The sequence below is a fragment of the Heloderma suspectum genome, chromosome 3 (genome assembly GCF_057233095.1).
Source record: "Heloderma suspectum isolate Gila_16-S chromosome 3, 16-S_ref, whole genome shotgun sequence".
Classification (NCBI taxonomy): domain Eukaryota; kingdom Metazoa; phylum Chordata; class Lepidosauria; order Squamata; family Helodermatidae; genus Heloderma; species Heloderma suspectum.
This window is the reverse complement of record NC_139460.1, coordinates 27,106,931-27,125,181: the sequence shown is the minus strand read 5'-3', so window position 1 is coordinate 27,125,181 and position 18,251 is coordinate 27,106,931. Positions and strand designations below refer to the sequence as shown.

The following is an 18,251-nucleotide window of genomic DNA, read 5'->3' as shown; positions in this document are numbered from 1 at the left end:
TCCTGCGCTCTCTCCCGGAGCGTGCTCAAGTTCATATTCATTGCATCCGTGATGCTATCTAGCCATCTCATCCTCTGCCGTCCCCTTCTCCTTTTGCCTTCAGTCTTTCCCAGCATCAGGGTCTTTTCCAGGGAGTTTTCTCTTTGCATTAGGTGGCCAAAATATTTGAGCTTCAGCTTCAGTCTCTGTCCTTCCAATGAGCACTCAGGGTTGATTTCCTTTAGGATGGACTGATTTGACCACCTTGCAGTCCAGGGGACTCGTAAGAGTCTTCTCCAGCACCACAGTTCGAAAGCATCAATTCATCGGCGCTCAGCCTTCCTTATAGTCCAGCTCTCACAGCCATACGTTACTACTGGGAAAACCATAGCTTTGATTAGACGGACCTTTGTCGGCAAGGTGACGTCTCTGCTTCTTACTATGTTGTCTAGGTTGGCCATAGCTTTCCTCCCAAGGAGCAAGCGTCTTTTAATTTCATGGCTACAGTCACCGTCTGCGGTGATCTTGGAGCCCAAGAAAGTAAAATCTGTCACTGCTTCCATTTCTTCCCCTTCTATATGCCAGGAAGTGATGGGGCCAGATGCCATGATCTTCGTTTTTTTAATGTTGAGTTTCAAACCAGCTTTTGCACTCTCCTCTTTCACCCTCAACAAGAGGCTCTTTAGATCCTCTTCGCTTTCTGCCATTAGGGTGGTATCATCCGCATATCGGAGATTGTTGATAATTCTCCCAGCAATCTTAATTCCGACCTCTGATTCATCCAACCTGGCATTTCTCATGATGTACTCTGCATATAAGTTAAATAAGCAGGGTGACAATATGCAGCCTTGTCGTACTCCTTTCCCAATTTTGAACCAATCGGCTGTTCCATGTCTGGTTCTTACTGTTGCTTCTTGACCCTCGTACAGGTTTCTCAGGAGACAGGTAAGGTGGTCTGGTACTCCCATCACTTTAAGAATTTGCCACAGTTTGTTGTGATCCACACAATCAAAGGCTTTAGCGTAGTCAATGAAGCAGAAATAGACGTTTTTCTGGAATTCTCTTGCTTTCTCCATGATGCGGCGAATGTTGGCGATTTGATCTCTAGTTCCTCTGCCTCTTCGAAACCCAGCTTGTACTTCCAGTAGTTCTCGGTTCGCATACTGCTGAAGCCTAGCTTGTAGGATTTTGAGCATCACCTTGCTGGCATGTGAAATGAGAGCAATTCGGTAAGGGGGGGGGGCATTACCGAAGTTTATAAAATAATGCATGGTGTGGATAAAGTGGGAAGTGAAAAGTTTTTATCCCTCATAATACTGTAACTCAGGGCCAACTAATGAACTTGATTGGTAGAGGGTTCTACCCTAAAGCAGGCCTAAAAAATAATTTTCAATTTTAAAAAAAGTAGCTTCAAGACAGACAAAAGGGAGGACTGTTTCCTTACCGCATACTTAATTTATGGAATCAGTCAAAAGATGTAGTGATGGCAACTAACTTAGATACTTTTAAAAGGTTAGATAAAATTTAATGAAGGATGAGTCTATTAACAGTCATTACTCATGACTGCTATATGGAACCACCAGAATCAGAGGATGTTTGCATCTGAATTACAGTGGCTTGGCTGTCTGTGAACTTCCCAGAAACATCTGATTGTACCCTGTGAGAAATATAACACTGAACTAGGCACTAGAGACTCCAGGCAGATTCCATGATGTTTCCCATGTCTATATCCCAAACCTTAAGATCCTCTTTGGAGGCCCTGTTCAATGTACTCCTGCCAAGTGAAGTGAGGAGGGTGGCTACTAAGGAGAGGCCTTCTCGGTGATGGCGTCCCACCTATTGAGCAGCCTCTGCAGAGAAGCTTGCCTAGCACTGTCCTTATGGCCTTTTCACCACCTGATGAAGACCTTTTTATTTACTTAAGGAGTTTAATCATACATGTGTTTTAAATACATCTTGGGCTCTCACCATTTTAGTGTTTTTAATCTGAACCGCTAATTGTTTTGTCCCTACTCAAAGGAAAGTTTTATGTGGTATTTTATGCTATATTTGTAATTGCTTTCTTTTTTATTATTGTAGATAAGACAGACATATTTACAGAATAAAGCAGCATTATGTACATTGAGAATTTAAAATAAAATCTCACCTTCTGGTTTAATAAAGCACTTGCTAGTTTTTGTACTTCTGAACTCAACAGCGACGTTCCCCTGATGACTTTACTGAGAGCAGCAAGAGACTGATGAATACTCTGAACTAAGCGAATGGCATTGAACTGTTCAAGAATAATGAATGAAAGGATTGGGGATCCTTGCCGCTCAGAAGGGGGAGACACCTTCTGATGAATCAGATTGGAATTCTAAAGGGGGGGAAACAAGTCATTCTGTTAATCAGTTAAAGAATTATGACATCCTTTGGCCAACACATAAATTTGCACGCTAATGCAGAAGACCTAGGACATATGGTTGCCAGAGTGCTTGGCATCCATAGTACGGACACAAGCACCCTGGACAATATTGTTTCCCAAGCTTTCTGGCACCTGTATTGCTGCAATAACAGCACTGTAGGCACCAGGAAGGGAGGCACAACAGCTTGAATTAAGATCCAAGTCAGAAAACAGCTTAGCAGAAAATGGTGGTCATTTCATAATGTTGCTGAACATTATGAGCAGAGCAAGTTCGTTTTCTGAGACAGGTAATTACGGACTTTGGTGCCACTGAGCTAAAATTCTACATATATCTGGATGATTAGTAACTAAAATTGAAATAGAATATAATAAAAGAAGTGTACAAGATGATTCTGAAACTCATATGTTCGGGAAACATCTGATGCTGTAATTTAAAGAGTTGAAGAGTTCTTCCTCTTCAATAATCAATGTTCTTAAATCCTCACAACTCTGCAAATTGCTCAGCTAAAGCCATTAGCAGAAAATTAGTTCAGAAATAATTTTATCAGGATCCTGATTTCTTATAAAATCAAGAAATAAATCATAGATAATGAAAAATAAATTAGACAGATTAAGGGCGCAATCCTCTCTAGATAGGCGGCCACCTCCAAACTCGGAGGCGACCGCCTATCCAAAGCAGGGCAGGAGAAGCATGGAGGGGATCGTTCCCTCCATGCTCCTCCTGCCCTGCATTTTTGGCTAGACAGCCAATTGCAGCTGTCTAGCCACAAGAGCACAAAACAGGGAAGGAGGCTGCTGTATGACACATTGGATGTGTCATACAGGCAGCTACGATCTCCCCGCTCTGGAACACCCCCAGCCACACCCCTTCTGGCCCCTCCATGCTCCTTTTGCGAATGTGGAGGACAGAGCTGTTCCGTGCTGCCTCAGAGGCAGCACGGAAGTGAGGGGAGGTCCGATTTCCGGGAACCGACCTCAGAGTGTGAGCTCCGAGGTCAGTTCCCAGAAAACAGCATATCCTATGGCTGTCTAGCCGCTGTCTAGTGGCCATAGGATTGCTCCCTAAATGACTTTACATTCCTGAGAAAATTATAGCCATCAAAATTTCCTATTTGATATACAGTCATACAGTAAAATAAGTCATTTTTTACCAGCTGGTTTTGAGTTAATGCTGATGATATGCCAAGGGCAGACTTCCATTAAAAATGCTCACACAAGTGGTTTAGTTTTGTGAGCAGTGTACCATAGGAACTACGAATGCATGTGAATTTGCAGCTCCCTTCCATGTAAAGAAAAATACAAGTGAGCAAATGTTTCTTGCTCAAGTTGGTCTCCACCATATAGCTGGAGCAGAATAAGCATATACTGCATATATAGTGTTATCAGAGAACGCATTTAGATTTTCATTGTATGATCAAGTTAAAAAGACTCAAGTTAAAGATGATAATCAAGATGATCAAGTTAAAAGATGATCTAGTTAAAAGACTCCCAACACTTCAAAATGCCATCTGAAGAAGTTGTAAGTAATATTTACCCATAAACTAATGCTTTCACAAACACAGCACAAGAGAACAAGAACTGGACATCCTAGTTCTAAACACTTGTACCAACATATCTGCAATCCCCATGTCAGTGATATAACATCCTTACAGTAACATAATAATGTGGTTGGTGGTTTATTGATACTTGGCCTTTTGCACATGAGAACATTAAAAGAGTCCTACTGGGTCAAATCATGATGTTCCTTGCCCTTCATTTTCTACTACCCCTTCTACTGTAACCCTCCATTTTTTCTCTCTTATCATGCTCCCTGTATAATGTCTGCTCCTATGAAGTTATAGAATGCAAAGCAAGTGAAAACCTGTTGTGCCAGCTTAAGCTATTGGTATACCACTAGAGGTTGTATATGCTAAGTGGTACATTGATGGCGTAAGCAGAATAGTAGTGTTGCATACTGCCCTTAGAATTCACAAATTAATACTAGAACTGGTGCCATAATGGAATAAACAGTTCTTCACTGTCAAAAATCCCTCAATCCAGTTGTTGAGACTGCATGGCTTAATCTCAGGAGGAAACGGAGAGAGCTTCATTTTAGCTACTTCTTCTCTATCCTCCAGTTTCTAAGTTCTAACCTCCACTTTTGCATGAACCGCAGTTTCACTGGATTGCGACCTGTTAGAAAGGTATGCAGGTACTCTCAGCAACCGAAAATTACATGAACTGTAATTTTCTAAGTGGGGTCTCCCCATTCTTCATACCCAGTGTTGAATGGAAAGGCTACCTTAGAGCATGCTACAACATTTGACCTGGACAGGTATGAATTATGTAAAAAAAGAAGCTCTTTTCAGATTTTAATTAGAGAGACATTACACACATTTGATTTTGTGTATGTATTGCATTGTTGTTCAGTCGTTCAGTCATGTCCGACTCTTCGTGACCCCATGGACCATAGCACGCCAGGCCTTCCTTTCCTCCGCTCTCTCCCGGAGTGTGCTCAAGTTCATATTCATTGCATCAGTGATGCTATCTAGCCATCTCATCCTCTGCTGTCCCCTTCTCCTTTTGCCTTCGATCTTTCCCAACATCAGTGACTTTTCTCTTCGCATTAGGTGGCCAAAATATTTGAGCTTCAACTTCAGTATCTGTCCTTCCAATGAGTAGTCAGGGTTGATTTCCTTTAGGATTGACTGATTTGACCTCCTTGCAGTCCAGGGGACTCGTAAGAGTCTTCTCCAGCACCACAGTTCGAAAGCATCAATTCTTCAGCGCTCAGCCTTCCTTATAGTCCAGCTCTCACAGTCATATGTTACTACTGGGAAAACCATAGCTTTGATTATGCGGACCTTTGTTGGCAAGGTGATGCTTCTGCTTCTTACTATGCTGTCTAGGTTTGCCATAGCTTTCCTCCCAAGGAGCAAGCGTCTTTTAATTTCATGGCTACAGTTACCGTCTGCAGTGATCTTGGAGCCCAAGAAAATAAAATCTGTCACTGCTTCCATTTCTTCCCCTTCTATATGTCAGGAAGTCAATCAAAGGCTTTAGCATAGTCAATGAAGCAGAAATAGACGTTTTTCTGGAATTCTCTTGCTTTCTCCATGATCCAGCGAATGTTGGCGATTTGATCTCTAGTTCCTCTGCCTCTTCGAAACCCAGCTTGTACTTCCGGTACTTCTCGGTTCACATACTGCTGAAGCCTAGCTTGTAGGATTTTGAGCATAACTTTGCTGGCATGTGAAATGAGCGCAATTGTACGGTAGTTTGAACACTCTTTGGCGTTGCCCTTCTTTGGAATTGGAATGTCAACTGACCTTTTCCAGTCTTGTGGCCACTGTTGAGTGTTACAAATTTGTTGGCATGTTGAGTGCAGCACTTCAACAGCAGCATCTTTTAGGATTTTAAATAGCTCAGCTGGAATACTGTCATCTCCGCTAGCTTTGTTGTTAGTCATGCTTCCTAAGGCCCACTTGACTTCACTCTCTAGGATGTCTGGCTCAAGTTCAGTGACCGCACTATCATGGCTATCAGGGACATTAAGATCTTTCCTGTATAGTTCTTCTGTGTATTCTTTCCACCTCTTCTTAATCTCATCCACTTCTGTTAGGTCCCTGCCTTCTTTGTCCTTTGTCATACCCATCTTTGCACAAAATGTTCCCTTGATATCTCCGATTTTCTAGAAAAGATCTCTAGTCTTTCCCATTCTATTGTTTTCCTCGATTTCTTTGCATTGTTCATTTAAGAAGGCCTTCTTGTCTCTCCTTGCTATTCTCTGGAACTCTGCATTCAGTTGGATATATCTTCCCCTTTCTCCCTTGCTTTTCGCTTCCCTTCTTTCCTCAGCTACTTGCAAAGCCTCATCAGACAGCCACTTTGCTTTCTTGTATTTCTTTTTCTTTGGGATGGATTGAGTTGCTGCCTCCTGAACAATGTTACAGACCTCCGTCCATAGTTCCTCAGGCACTCTGTCTATCAGATCTAATCCCTTAAATCTATTCCTCACCTCCACTGTATATTCATAAGGGATATGATTTAGGTCATACCTCAATGGTTTAGTGGTTTTCCCTACGTTCTTCAATTTAAGCCGAAATTTTGCAAGAAGCAGCTCATGATCTGAGCCACAGTCAGCTCCAGGTCTTGTTTTTACTGACCGTATGGAGCTTCTCCATCTTTGGCTGCAAAGTACATAGTCAATCTGATTTTGATATTGACCACCTGGTGATGTCCGTGTGTAGAGTCGCCTCTTGTGCTGTTGGAAAAGAGTGTTTGCTATGATCAGCATGTTCTCTTGGCAAAACTCTATTAGCCTTTGTCCTGCTTCATTTTGTACACCAAGACCATGCTTGCCTCTTATCCCAGTGATTTCTTGACTTCCTACTTTAGCATTCCAATCCCCTATGATGAAGAGGACATCTTTTTTTGGTGTTAGTTCTAGAAGGTGTTGTAGGTCTTCATAGAACCGATCAACCTCAGCTTCTTCAGCCTCAGTGGTTGGGGCATAGACTTGAATTACTGTGATGTTGAAAGGTTTGCCTTGGATTTGTACTGAGATCATTCTATCGTTTTTGAGATTGTACCCCAGTACTGCTTTTCCCACCCTTTTGTTGACTGTGATGGCTACTCCATTTCTTCTCAGGGATTCTTGCCCACAGTAGTAGATATGATGGTCACCTGAATTAAATTCGCCCATGCTTGTCCATTTTAGTTTGCTGATTCCCAAGATGTCGATGTTCAGTCTTGCCATCTCACGTTTGACCAACTCCAGCTTACCTTGATTTATTGATCTGACATTCCAGGTTCCTAAACAATATTGTTCTTTACAGCATCGGACTTTCTTTTCACCACCAGACACATCCACAGCTGAGTGTCCTTTCGGCTTTGGCCCAGCCGCTTCACTCTTTCTGGCGCTACTTGGAAATTCCCTCTGCTCTTCCCCAGTAGTATATTGGTCACCTTCCGACCTGAGGGGCTCATTTTCCGGCGTCATATCTTTTAGCTTTGTGATACGTTCCATGGGGTTTTCTTGGCAAGAATACTGGAGTGGGTTGCCATTTCCTTCTCCAGTGGACCACATTTTGTCAGAACACTCCACCATGACCTGTCTGTCTTTTGCAGCCCTGCACGGCATAGCTTATGGCTTCACTGAGTTATGCAAGCCCTTTCGCCACAACAAGGCAGTGATCCATGAAGGGGTGAGTTTTGGTAAATCCGTATAAAAAACAAACTGAAATGAACTTCTTATTCATTCCTATAGATAGAAGTGGCTGAAATTCTATATATAGTAGCTTTAAGAGAACTATCAAACTCAGGGACTCTTCATATGATCATCTCAGGGCCTAACTATGTATTACATACAAAATCCCAATGGCCCTTACTTAAATAGCTTCCAAAAAGGCCAATTTGGAGCAGATAAGTGGTTGAAGGAGGGCGTGTTTTACCCTTACAAAGCCTGCCACTGCAACTTGCTCTAAGCTGCTTTCTTCTTTCACGGTTCCAGGATGTATGTTTGCAAGAATAATCATGCATACAGAAGCCTGATGAGATGGGTATGTTTGTGATTTTCAACATATCCTTTCTCCATCTTCACTACAAATCACCTCCTCCCAGCTACTTTTTCTCAATAGAAAGGGCCACTGGGGTTTTGCTAACAGACCTGAGCCAGTTTCATGATCTTGGGTTGAAATTTGCAAGTTTAATAAGGGAGAATCTTTCATTGAACAGCTGAGCAAATTACACAAAAATCAACAGCTTTCAATTAAGTCCTGAACATCAATCACAGCTCAGAGGGAGCTATGAAAAGCCCCAAACAGTCATTTTAAGGCTCTAAGTCCCTCAGTTAGACAAGGTTAGGATTTCAAAACTCCCTTGGCTCTCAGGGCTTGGAACCTTCCCTGAACTGTGCTCTGTGGGTTAGCTCAGGTACTACCCAATTCCATACAGCCTTAAAAGTAACCCTTTGGATATTGTACAGCTACTTCTAGTGCCCAGGAGTAGGATGACAAATAGATGAAATGTATCAATTCACACCAAAAAGTAGAGGTGTCTTTTGATGATAGCAAAAACGAAACAAAGACTAAGCTCAATGGTTAAATAACAAAACACAGCTCTGTACACATGTATGCATGTAGTGCAGGGCTGAGCAACTTATGGCTCCCCAGATGTTTTTGCCTACAATTCCCACCATCCCTCACCACTGACTATGTTGGCCAGGGCTGATGGGAGTGGTAGGCCAAAATGGTTGGAGGGCCACAAGTTGCCCACCCCTGATGTAGTAGGTCATTTGACCCTTAAACCAATAACAATCATGGAGGAAAGCCCACATATACTGATATCCAGCTGCAGCAGTCCATGTTGAGATGGCCTTGAAAATCATCTGGCACATGTATAATTTAGCCCAGATTTGGCTTTTAGCAAGTCAAACTACAAGTGCTTGAAAAGAAAAATCTACAGAGATATATCAGTGGGTGAAATGAAGCTGAATCCTACATGTGTTGGCGGATCCTCATGATAGCCTTGTCACTATCCAATATGGTTGGTCACTGGCTGGCAGTGCTTGCTTGCTTCTTTATTTATATTGCCAACACAAAGCACTCAAAACAGTGGCTTGTGAGAACAAACTTAAATTTCATACTGAACTCTATAAATTTCGAATTGTTATAGCATGGAAAAGGCTTAAGCCAATGTTTGTCAATAATACAAAAAAATTAATTGAAGTGTTGCCATATATGGCCTTTACCATAGTCACCACTATGTCCTTCCATTACCACTTAAAGGCTCAGATGTCCCATCCCTCATTACACTTCGGTACTCTAGTAACGGTACAAATATTCAAAACAACCTTCAGAAAACATATGTAATACTTTAAAAGATCGTGAAAATCAGGGCCTATATAGGCTAATCCATACTGGCTTACTTATTTTAGTCATATCTTAGTAAAGATCTCTAGATCCCCTGAATAGATCAGGAGTAACATCTTAGAGCTCGTATTTATTTCCCACACGATCACTTAAGAGACAGAGAAGCGAGATAATATATGAAGACTTCGGGTATTTTGAAATATCACTAGCACAATCACAGAGGAAACAATTATTTCAAATATAAGCCACATATAATGGGTTAATTAGTGCAGCATTTTAGCAGACATGTTACTAAACTTATTAGCCACATGGTGGAATGAACAAGAGTTAAAACCAATCAGTTCTTGATGGTAAGAATAGTAAGAGATTATATTAGGTTGTATCCAATGAAGTCCTTCCATCAGCAGAATTTGACCACTGGTAGGTCAAATTTTCCCTCTCCTCTGCAGTTTCTGGTGCAGCCCCCCAAATCTGATACAGAACATTGGGAGACCCTTCAGGGACTTTGTAGGCTGTACAAGGTGAAGAAGGGAAACTCCTGTTGTATGAGTAGAAGTTTGTTCATGTAACAGATTTAGACCACTGTGAAATACATTTTAACCAAACTTCACTTATTATAGATGTTCTGTTACCCTCCACTGCATTTTATTGTCATTTTATTATATGTTTGTATTGTTTGTCACTCTATGTTCTGTACATTCCTTAGTTTTAAAGACAATTTTAATGTCCCTGCAGGTGCCTTAATACAGGTATTTAAACACACTGAGATTCTGCAATGAATACTGGACGCAAATAAATGCCTAAAGTGCAGGGTTTTTTTTTAGCAAGCTTTAAACATCCTTTATGCTGGATCCATTTGAAGTTAATTGTATAGCAAATTCTATTTTTTGATAAACAAAAATAAAATGGATTATCTGGCTCAAAAGTTTCCTTCTTCCACTGAGAAAACCTCTTTCATAGGAGGAAAGGAGACTTTAGGACTACCATGTTATTTAAAACAAATTCAATTCTATGAGCTGGATTCACTTTTGAGCTCCTTCCCTGCCCCCTTCTAAAAATGCTACACAGAGATTGGGGGCTCTGGCTGAATCAGGTGAACTGTGGTGCTGGGAGCTGGGGGGTGGGATACCAGAAAATCAGGTAGAGGCACTTTCTATGAGCAAAGCTCTGTGCAGGATTCTCGGAAGCCTGTGGGTGTGGTGTTTTGGGGAAGAGGAGGGAAAATCTGCTTCTGCTAGTCCCGTTATGCACATGTAACTCAGGATACAACCCTCTGTGTTCTACTGAAATTACACTTTTATGGAATGCCTGTCCTTAAGATGCATATTAAATCTACACATTTGACCTAGGCTGTTATTTTAGAAGTAAAACTGAGATGTTTTCCGACAATTGACCTTCTTACCTGATTAAGTTTCTTCCATAGGTTGAGGACTGGAGAAAGCTCATTAGACCAGATTTCTCTGTCAAATTTGCAGCCAGCAGTTACAGACCTGCTCAATATCCGAAGCTGTGAAATTACCTGTAAGATAAAAAATAATATTATGAGAGTGTGAGAACACTCAGGCAAATATCTAGTAGGGTTACAAATGTGAAATAAACAGAAATGTCTTTCTTAGGAAAAAAAACATCAAGTACTTCAAGGCTACAGTCACCAGTATATATATTTTGATAAAATTCCTATGGAAGGCCATAACGCTCTGAACAGTTGTGTATGCATTCATAATGTCAATACAACTTCAGCAATCATAAATGTGGATCTTGATAAAAAATAAAGTGCAATAATTTATCTAAATAATAGTTTGAAAATTTTGTATTATTAAATATATTTGAGATTTTTACTGCAAATCAACATTGTTGAATATAATCTAGCTTTGTATCGTTCTACCCTCTTTCTACAGCAATGCAGTAGTATCTCCTATACTGCTATTTATTTTATTTATTAAGGGCGCAATCCTATCTAGATAGGCGACCGCCTCTGAATTCAGAGGCGACCACCTATCCAAAGCAAGGCAGGAGAAGCACGGGGGGATCATTCCCTCCGCACCTCTCCTGCCCTGCGTTTTTGCTAGACAGCCGTTTTTGCTGTCTAGCTGCGGGGGGGGGGGGGGGAACGGGGGGAAGCGGGGGGAGCAGGGGGGAAGCGGGGGGGCTGCTGTATGACACACATCATGTGTCGTACAGGCAGATCTGCTCTCCCCATGCCGGAACACCCCCAGCCCTGCCCCTTTTCAGCCACTCCATGCTCCTCTTCCAAGTGCAGAGGATGGGGCTTCTCCACGCTGCCTCTGAGACAGTGGCTAGGCAGACATGAGGGTAGGTCGGTTTTCTGGGAGCCGACCTCGGAGCGTGGGCTCCGAGGTTGGTTCCCGGAAAACAGCATATTGTTGTTTTGGCTGCCTAGCCACTGTCTAGCGGCCATAGGATTGCTCCCTAATAGTAGTTATAGGCTATTCTATAACAGAGTTCTCAGGGCAACTCCCACCAAGAAATAAAACAACTGAAAATTTCAGAATAAACCACAGCATATTCACATATTTGCTGTTTACATGTTATTTAAGGTCACTCTTTCTTTCAACAGATTGTAATTCCTGTTTTGCTTGGCCACACAGAACTTTTGTAATAAATATGTATTAATTTTTCCATTTGTCTGAAATATTTAGTTGTTAAGCACCCAGAATTATGCACTTAAAGTCCACTTGTTTCTGCATTTTTGATTGATTTTCTAATCTTGAAAAATGTGTGATGATGCGGTGTTTCATTTTCTTTGTTTGTCTGATAAATTAGATGCTGTTGTTTGGTTCAGCGCAAGCAAATTAAAATAATTTATCAACCTTGCTAGAACATGAAACCTCACTAGTTGTTAGTCAGTGGAAGTATTATTTTATGTTTTATAATTGTTGTTATCGATTAATTTGCTAAACATTTCCTTGCACAAATTGGATACAAAAGATTTTGAATTGTAATGGAAATGTATCACTTAATCACTGGAAATTTTTTGCTCCCTCACAAATGCAAAAAAAAATGTTGCTTTTGCTTGAATAGAAGTCTAAACTATTACTAGAGGACAAAGACCTTAGAATTAGATGTCCCTCTCCTACACATGCCAACATACAGAAGATGACAAAAATCCAGTGCCAGAAGGTTTCTGGGGAACAGGTGGATCCGCGAGTGAACTTCTTCCTTCGGGTCTGCTCCCAGGCTACAGAACAGCCTCCCCCTATCTGGTGCTCTCAAGATGTTTTGGAGTACAACACCTAGGATTCCTGCACATTGGGCATGCTGGCTGGGGCTGATGGGATTTAAAGTCCAAAACATCTGGATGGCACCAGATTAGGGAAAACTGGGGTAGAGAATAATTTCCTTTATTCATCAAGAAAACATAACTTTGTTTTCTGGGGCGATGGTGGTGAGGAGGTTATGTTATGACAACAGTAAAGGAGGAAACGCTCCTCTATTGGTTCACAATGGTTTAGAATTTGCTGAAAAATTAATATGCCTTTGTATTAATGTGCAGGTTTTAAAAAATGCAAACAGCATCAGCAGGGGGAATTAATAATTAAAGGTATCAGAGCAGGCATGGCGGTGGAATTTAACCCTTTCTTCCTCTGGTATGGTCATGAGAAAAATCCTTCTCTGAAGCTGCTGTTTTCATTGGGAGGAAATCCCCCACTGGTGCCACAGCTGACGATGCCATTAGCATTTTTTAAAACCTGCAAGTCAGATGCAAAAATGCATTTAACATCACATATAGTTTAGCCCTAGGCTCAGGTCTCTTCTGTGCCAAAACTATGTGGCAACTGCCAGAAATCAGCTGACTCTGATCTATTTGACGTAATGTAAATTAGAGCTGCTGGGCTAGCAACATACCTGCATTGTATAAATATCATGTTAGGAGAAAATAAAGTTCCCCCTCAATGTATTTTACCTTCTTCTTTTTCTTTTAAAAATATATTTTATGGGTTGAACCCAGACTTTGTCATGCCTAGAGTAGACTGATTGAAATCAATCAGACTTAAATTATTCATGACTACATTAAGTCTCATTGATTTCAACTGGTCTACTCAAAGTATGACTAAATCTGTGCCTGCCGAAAATTGGGCAGATTACTCTTCCTATGACCAGCCACCTTGCCAAGTCCCAGAAAGGCTTGGGAGTGCTTGCCTCTAGAGTTCAGCCTGTACTTGCTGACTCTTGGCCAAAATAATAATTCCTTGCTGAGTAGGGGAAGGGCAAGCTGGTAGCCTATGAAGGAAACATATACACTGGGGTTGGAGTGGCCAGAACTCCTGAGGAGGAGCCTTCACTGTATTTCTCCTTGAAAAAAGCAGAGACTTCCCATTACTAAGAATGCAGTGGTATTGTTTAAAATCCCATCTCACATCTTAAACCTCAGAGCAGCATGAGGCAGCCCTAACAGCCCTAGGAAACCCATCTGCCTTAATGGATCCTACCTCAGGTCTAAGTTCTTTCCCATTTGTGAATGACTGGCCTTCTTGGAGCAATTCAAAACACTCAGCGGACCTTATGGCATAACCTATTCATCACACATAGCTGTATTGTTGCTATCCTTTTCCATAATCAATGAGTTGGTTAGACATAATAAGAAACCATACTTTAATGTTACATGCATGAACCTTAGGCTCGTGCACTTGCCTATCTTCTCTTATCTGTCATGGCTTCAAGGAGATCAGAAGCATCCACTTACTTTTAAAACTTACTACAGTTTCTCATTTCATCCAAACTGGAACAAGCTGTGGTTAGTTTAAACTACGGTTTGTCCAAACAACTCAAGATCAAACCATAATTTCTGAATCTGGTTTGTTTGAACAAACCATAATTTAAATTAACCACAATTCCCAGTTCAGATGAAATGACAGACTGTGGTTAGTTTAAAACGGAAGCGGATGTATCCAATCTCCTCGCAGCTGTGCCAAAGGATGAGAGGGAGCAGGCTCTTCCACATAACACTAAAACTATGGTTTAGCATTATGTTTAAAGAAGGCCAATGAATGCAAAATTATAGGTAAGGATTTTATCACTCACAAACAATTCCCCAGGAGTTCTGGAAGCCAATCTTTTATGCAAGAAATGTACCACTGAAAGGATCGAGGAGTATGAACTGGAAAACATTATACAAACTAAATGATGATTCAGGTTTTAGTAACTACATACTTTCATGTCCAAACTCCTATTCAAAAACAGTACTGAATCAGCACTATTTGCAACTGAATTCAACAACAGATTTAACTTATTCTATATTAAATATGACTGAAACACAGTGAAGAACCATTTATTTAAACACACCTACTCAACATACTTTTCTTTTAACAAGTCACAGAGTGTAGACATACACTGTATTCAAAGATAAATGACAAAGTTGAGTTTTGTACAGCTTCTGCAGGATGATCACTTGAAAACTCCTTAGCAGACCTTTCAAACTATAAAACCTATAATATATTTTTCTTTATTTTTCCCTAAAAAAAACCCCCTTTTCTACCTTTTACCTATACAAGATTGAAAAATAACAAGGCAAGTACTCTACTGTCACCTACCAGATTTAGTTACAGCATAAAATATATCATAAAAAAGCTATTTCTTTAGTTCTAACCATTCTTCTTGGAATTATATTGTCTTTACCATTTTAACTTCAACTGACATTTTTGGAATACCTAGTAATACCACATCTATAAATTATGCTGTGTCCTCAATAAATACAAAAAAAAATTAACTCAGGAAAGATGCCCCCAATTTAATCCCTATGTAGAAAAGTTGACTTCTATTGCATGATTGCTACTGATGCTTCTAAAATGGAACATAGCCCACAATACAATAGAACATAGCCCATAGTACAATACAGTCTACTTGACTGCTAGAAGAATTCTCTGAGAAGGCACATACAAGGGAAAAAACAATGACTGTGTATAGAATGAAATACCATATCCTTCTATTACCCCTTTGCAGAGGTTGACCAAAGTGCAAATTTATATTTGGCTTCACCTGTACTAAGACCGAGTTTGCACGTAACAGCAATTTCTGGGTCCTTTAATCCAGGAATTGCCATGGCTGGACAGGAGCGAGTGCACTGCTTCCCACACACACACTTCTGCTTCAATCAACAAGTTCCTAAGTCGTTATTGTGACATCCAAACTGAGGAACTGTGGGTCGTTTAAGGCTTAAATAACCTGGAGTTAGCCCACCAACAAACATGGGTGATTATTGGGTTAAATCTGGGGTTTCTTAACCCCTAAACTACCCAGAGTTCCTGGATTCAGAAGTCACAATAACAATCCAGAGTTCCTGGGTTATTGATTGAAAGTGGAAATGATGAGCACACTTGCTTGCTCCTACTCGGCCATGGCAATTCCTGGGTTAATCAACTCAGGAATTGCCATTTAGTGTGAACTGGTTCTAGCTATCACCATCAACAAGAATAAGTGTGGTGTTTACTAATAAGTATCCTAGTGCTAGAATTTTAAGGACACATCTGCACTGGCAAAAGTTCTAGATCAAATCCACATTGCGAATCTGAATGTAAGTAGGGGAGTAGGAGGCTAGGTGGAAAGAACCACTTTTCAGGATCTGAAAGAACACTATCCTGTGTCAGAGATGGCAGTTCTGAATGCAAAATCAAGCCAGGTAATCTAGAAGATAGATATACACACACACACACACACCGTCCAATAGCTGAAGCTCTCTGGACGGTTCACAAAAAAAGCCAGGCAACCCACTGTAACTGAGTAGACAGTAACCTGGCTGGCACATAATGAGAAGCTACCATGTGTGAATTCCCCTGCAAAGTTTTTCGTTGTGACAGTAGCTGCCATTTTGAATATTGGAACCATGGCAGGGGAGTGCCATAGCTTGTCGTTATGTGCAATCCCAGCAAGGGTGGGTTGCTGGGGTGGTTGACAAGCCACCTAGACCCCATGGACTGTTTTAGGGTTGCGGGTGGCTTAACAACCACCCCAACAACCCATCTTCACCAGGTTCGCACATAATGAGAAGCTACAGTGTGCTCCCATCGCACCACGAATATGAAAAACGGCAGCCACCACAATGAGAAACCCCATGGAGAAAATCACCCATGGTGGCTTCTCAATTACATGAGAACTGGGTCAATGAATAGGGTGATACAAAGTGGTATAGGGCAGATAGTGTCAGGAGCGCCCTAGCTGCCTCTTGCAGTCCCCACCAATAGCCAGCTCAGGACACAGACGACGAGTCTGTGTAAAGAAAATTCTTTACAAGACTTCATTCCTTTATGACCCTTTCAGAATACTAGTTGCTAGCACCAAAGCAAGGAACAGCACTGGGGAAAGATAGCTGACTAGCTTAAGCTCCAGGTAAGGCAGTTGGTCCCCGTTTGAAGGAGAATCACAGGAAGACCCTGAACTTATGGGCTAGGGAGAGATCCTCCCTTTTTCCCTTGGGTCCTCAGGACGCGACCATTGTTTGTGCGCCAAACGAGTGCTACGCCTCCTTTCTGCGCCCTCTGTCATCGCTCCCTGCGTCTGCGCCAAGCGTCCAGCAAGCACCCCTCCAGCGCTCTCTCACTGCCAGGGTCACTATCTATCACAGGAATGCTGGCAGGAGGAATCTCTGCCAGCTGCTGTGCTTGTGAGAGATGAGCGAGCTCCTCTCCCATGGACTGCTGTTCTTCCTCAGAATCAGAACTGCTCTGGGGCTCTATTGGCTCAGTTTCCACCCTGACAGATTGGCAGGTAAGCAGTAAAATGTGCAGTTAGACAGGCCTCCTGTATCAGCTGACAAATGGCTGACTCAGCCTGGCCATATCAGAAAACAGGCTGAAGTAATTCCTTATGGTCAAATGCACTGCCAGCAGATAACAGCTTAACCATCCATTGACAAGTGTTAACCCAAAAGCACTGGGAAAAAATGATAAAATGTTAAAATATTTCTGTTGGTCTTCCACAGCTCCATGCATTCTTCAACCATAATGAGATGTGAATTGTCCTACAGTGTTCCAGGCTACTGTACTCCTCCTAAATCTAGTGAAAAATCAATGTTTTTATTCTTACAGCTGTTTGGGTCAATTTTACCTGTATCCAAATTACTAAAACAAAATCCATGCACATAAGATACTGGAGGTCAAAGTAACTCTGCAAAATGCCGTTCAAATTCTTTAGTTCCTCTTCATGTCTACTGATGCTTAGCCCAGAACCTGTTCTTTCTGTTCCTTGTGAGTATGAAAATACAGTATGTTATCTATTTTTGTAATACACAAACAACTAATTTTCCTTAACATCACTATAAAGGTGTCCCCAACCAGTCATGTCCGACTCTAGGGTGCGGTGCTCATCCCCGTTTCTAAGCCGAAGAGCCAGCGCTGTCCGAAGACGCTTCCGTGGTCATGTGGCCGGCATGACTGGACACCGAGGCGCACGGGACGCTGTTACCTTTCCCGCCGAGGCGGTACCTATTTATCTACTTGAAATTTCTTGCTTTGGAACTGCTAGGTTGGCAGAAGCTGGGACTGAAGATGGGAGCTCACTCCGTCACGCAGCACTCGGGTCTCGAACTGCTGACCTGCTGACCTTCCAGTCTGCAGTTCAGCGTCTTAACCACTAAGCCACCGCGGCCCCTTAACATCACTATACTTGGTATAAAACATCCCACCCTTCATCATAGCTATCATTTTGCGCAAAACTTACTAATTCAGCTTTGGGCTCACTGCAACCTCAATTGCATCTGCAAATGTTTGCAAACAACCTGCACCCTCACCTCAGCAGGTGTCCAAACATACTGGTAACTCTCAGACAAAGACCTTTAAACTACCACTTTTCTCTGATAACACAAAAGTATTTGCATCATGTGTTGTTGAGGATTGTCCCAGGCACCTTTGGAACAACATATTTTCAGGGGGTTGGATAGAATACCACAACTGATAACCTTTTCAGCAGTGTGCCACTAGCCAGGGGATTAGCTAAGAAAAGACCATTGGTCAGTTACCTGTAAAAGGGACTTCTTTGTGCATGTAAAACAGTACACCAGGTGG

At 41.7% G+C, this 18,251-nt stretch overlaps 1 protein-coding gene across 11 annotated transcripts in view; it reads right to left on the bottom strand.

Annotated features, from left to right (window-relative positions):
- Positions 1-18,251, bottom strand: part of DYNC2H1 (dynein cytoplasmic 2 heavy chain 1) — a 278,032-nt gene that overhangs the window by 57,310 nt on the left and 202,471 nt on the right. For 10 of the 11 annotated variants that reach the window (XM_084842673.1, XM_084842676.1, XM_084842677.1 and 7 more), the window contains 2 exons: positions 10,637-10,753; positions 2,126-2,335 (listed from right to left, as the gene is read on the bottom strand). In XM_084842673.1, coding sequence (XP_084698799.1) covers positions 2,126-2,335; positions 10,637-10,753 — 327 coding nt within the window. The remainder of the gene's footprint in view (positions 1-2,125; positions 2,336-10,636; positions 10,754-18,251) is intronic. The other variant, XM_084842680.1, reaches the window with a different exon arrangement.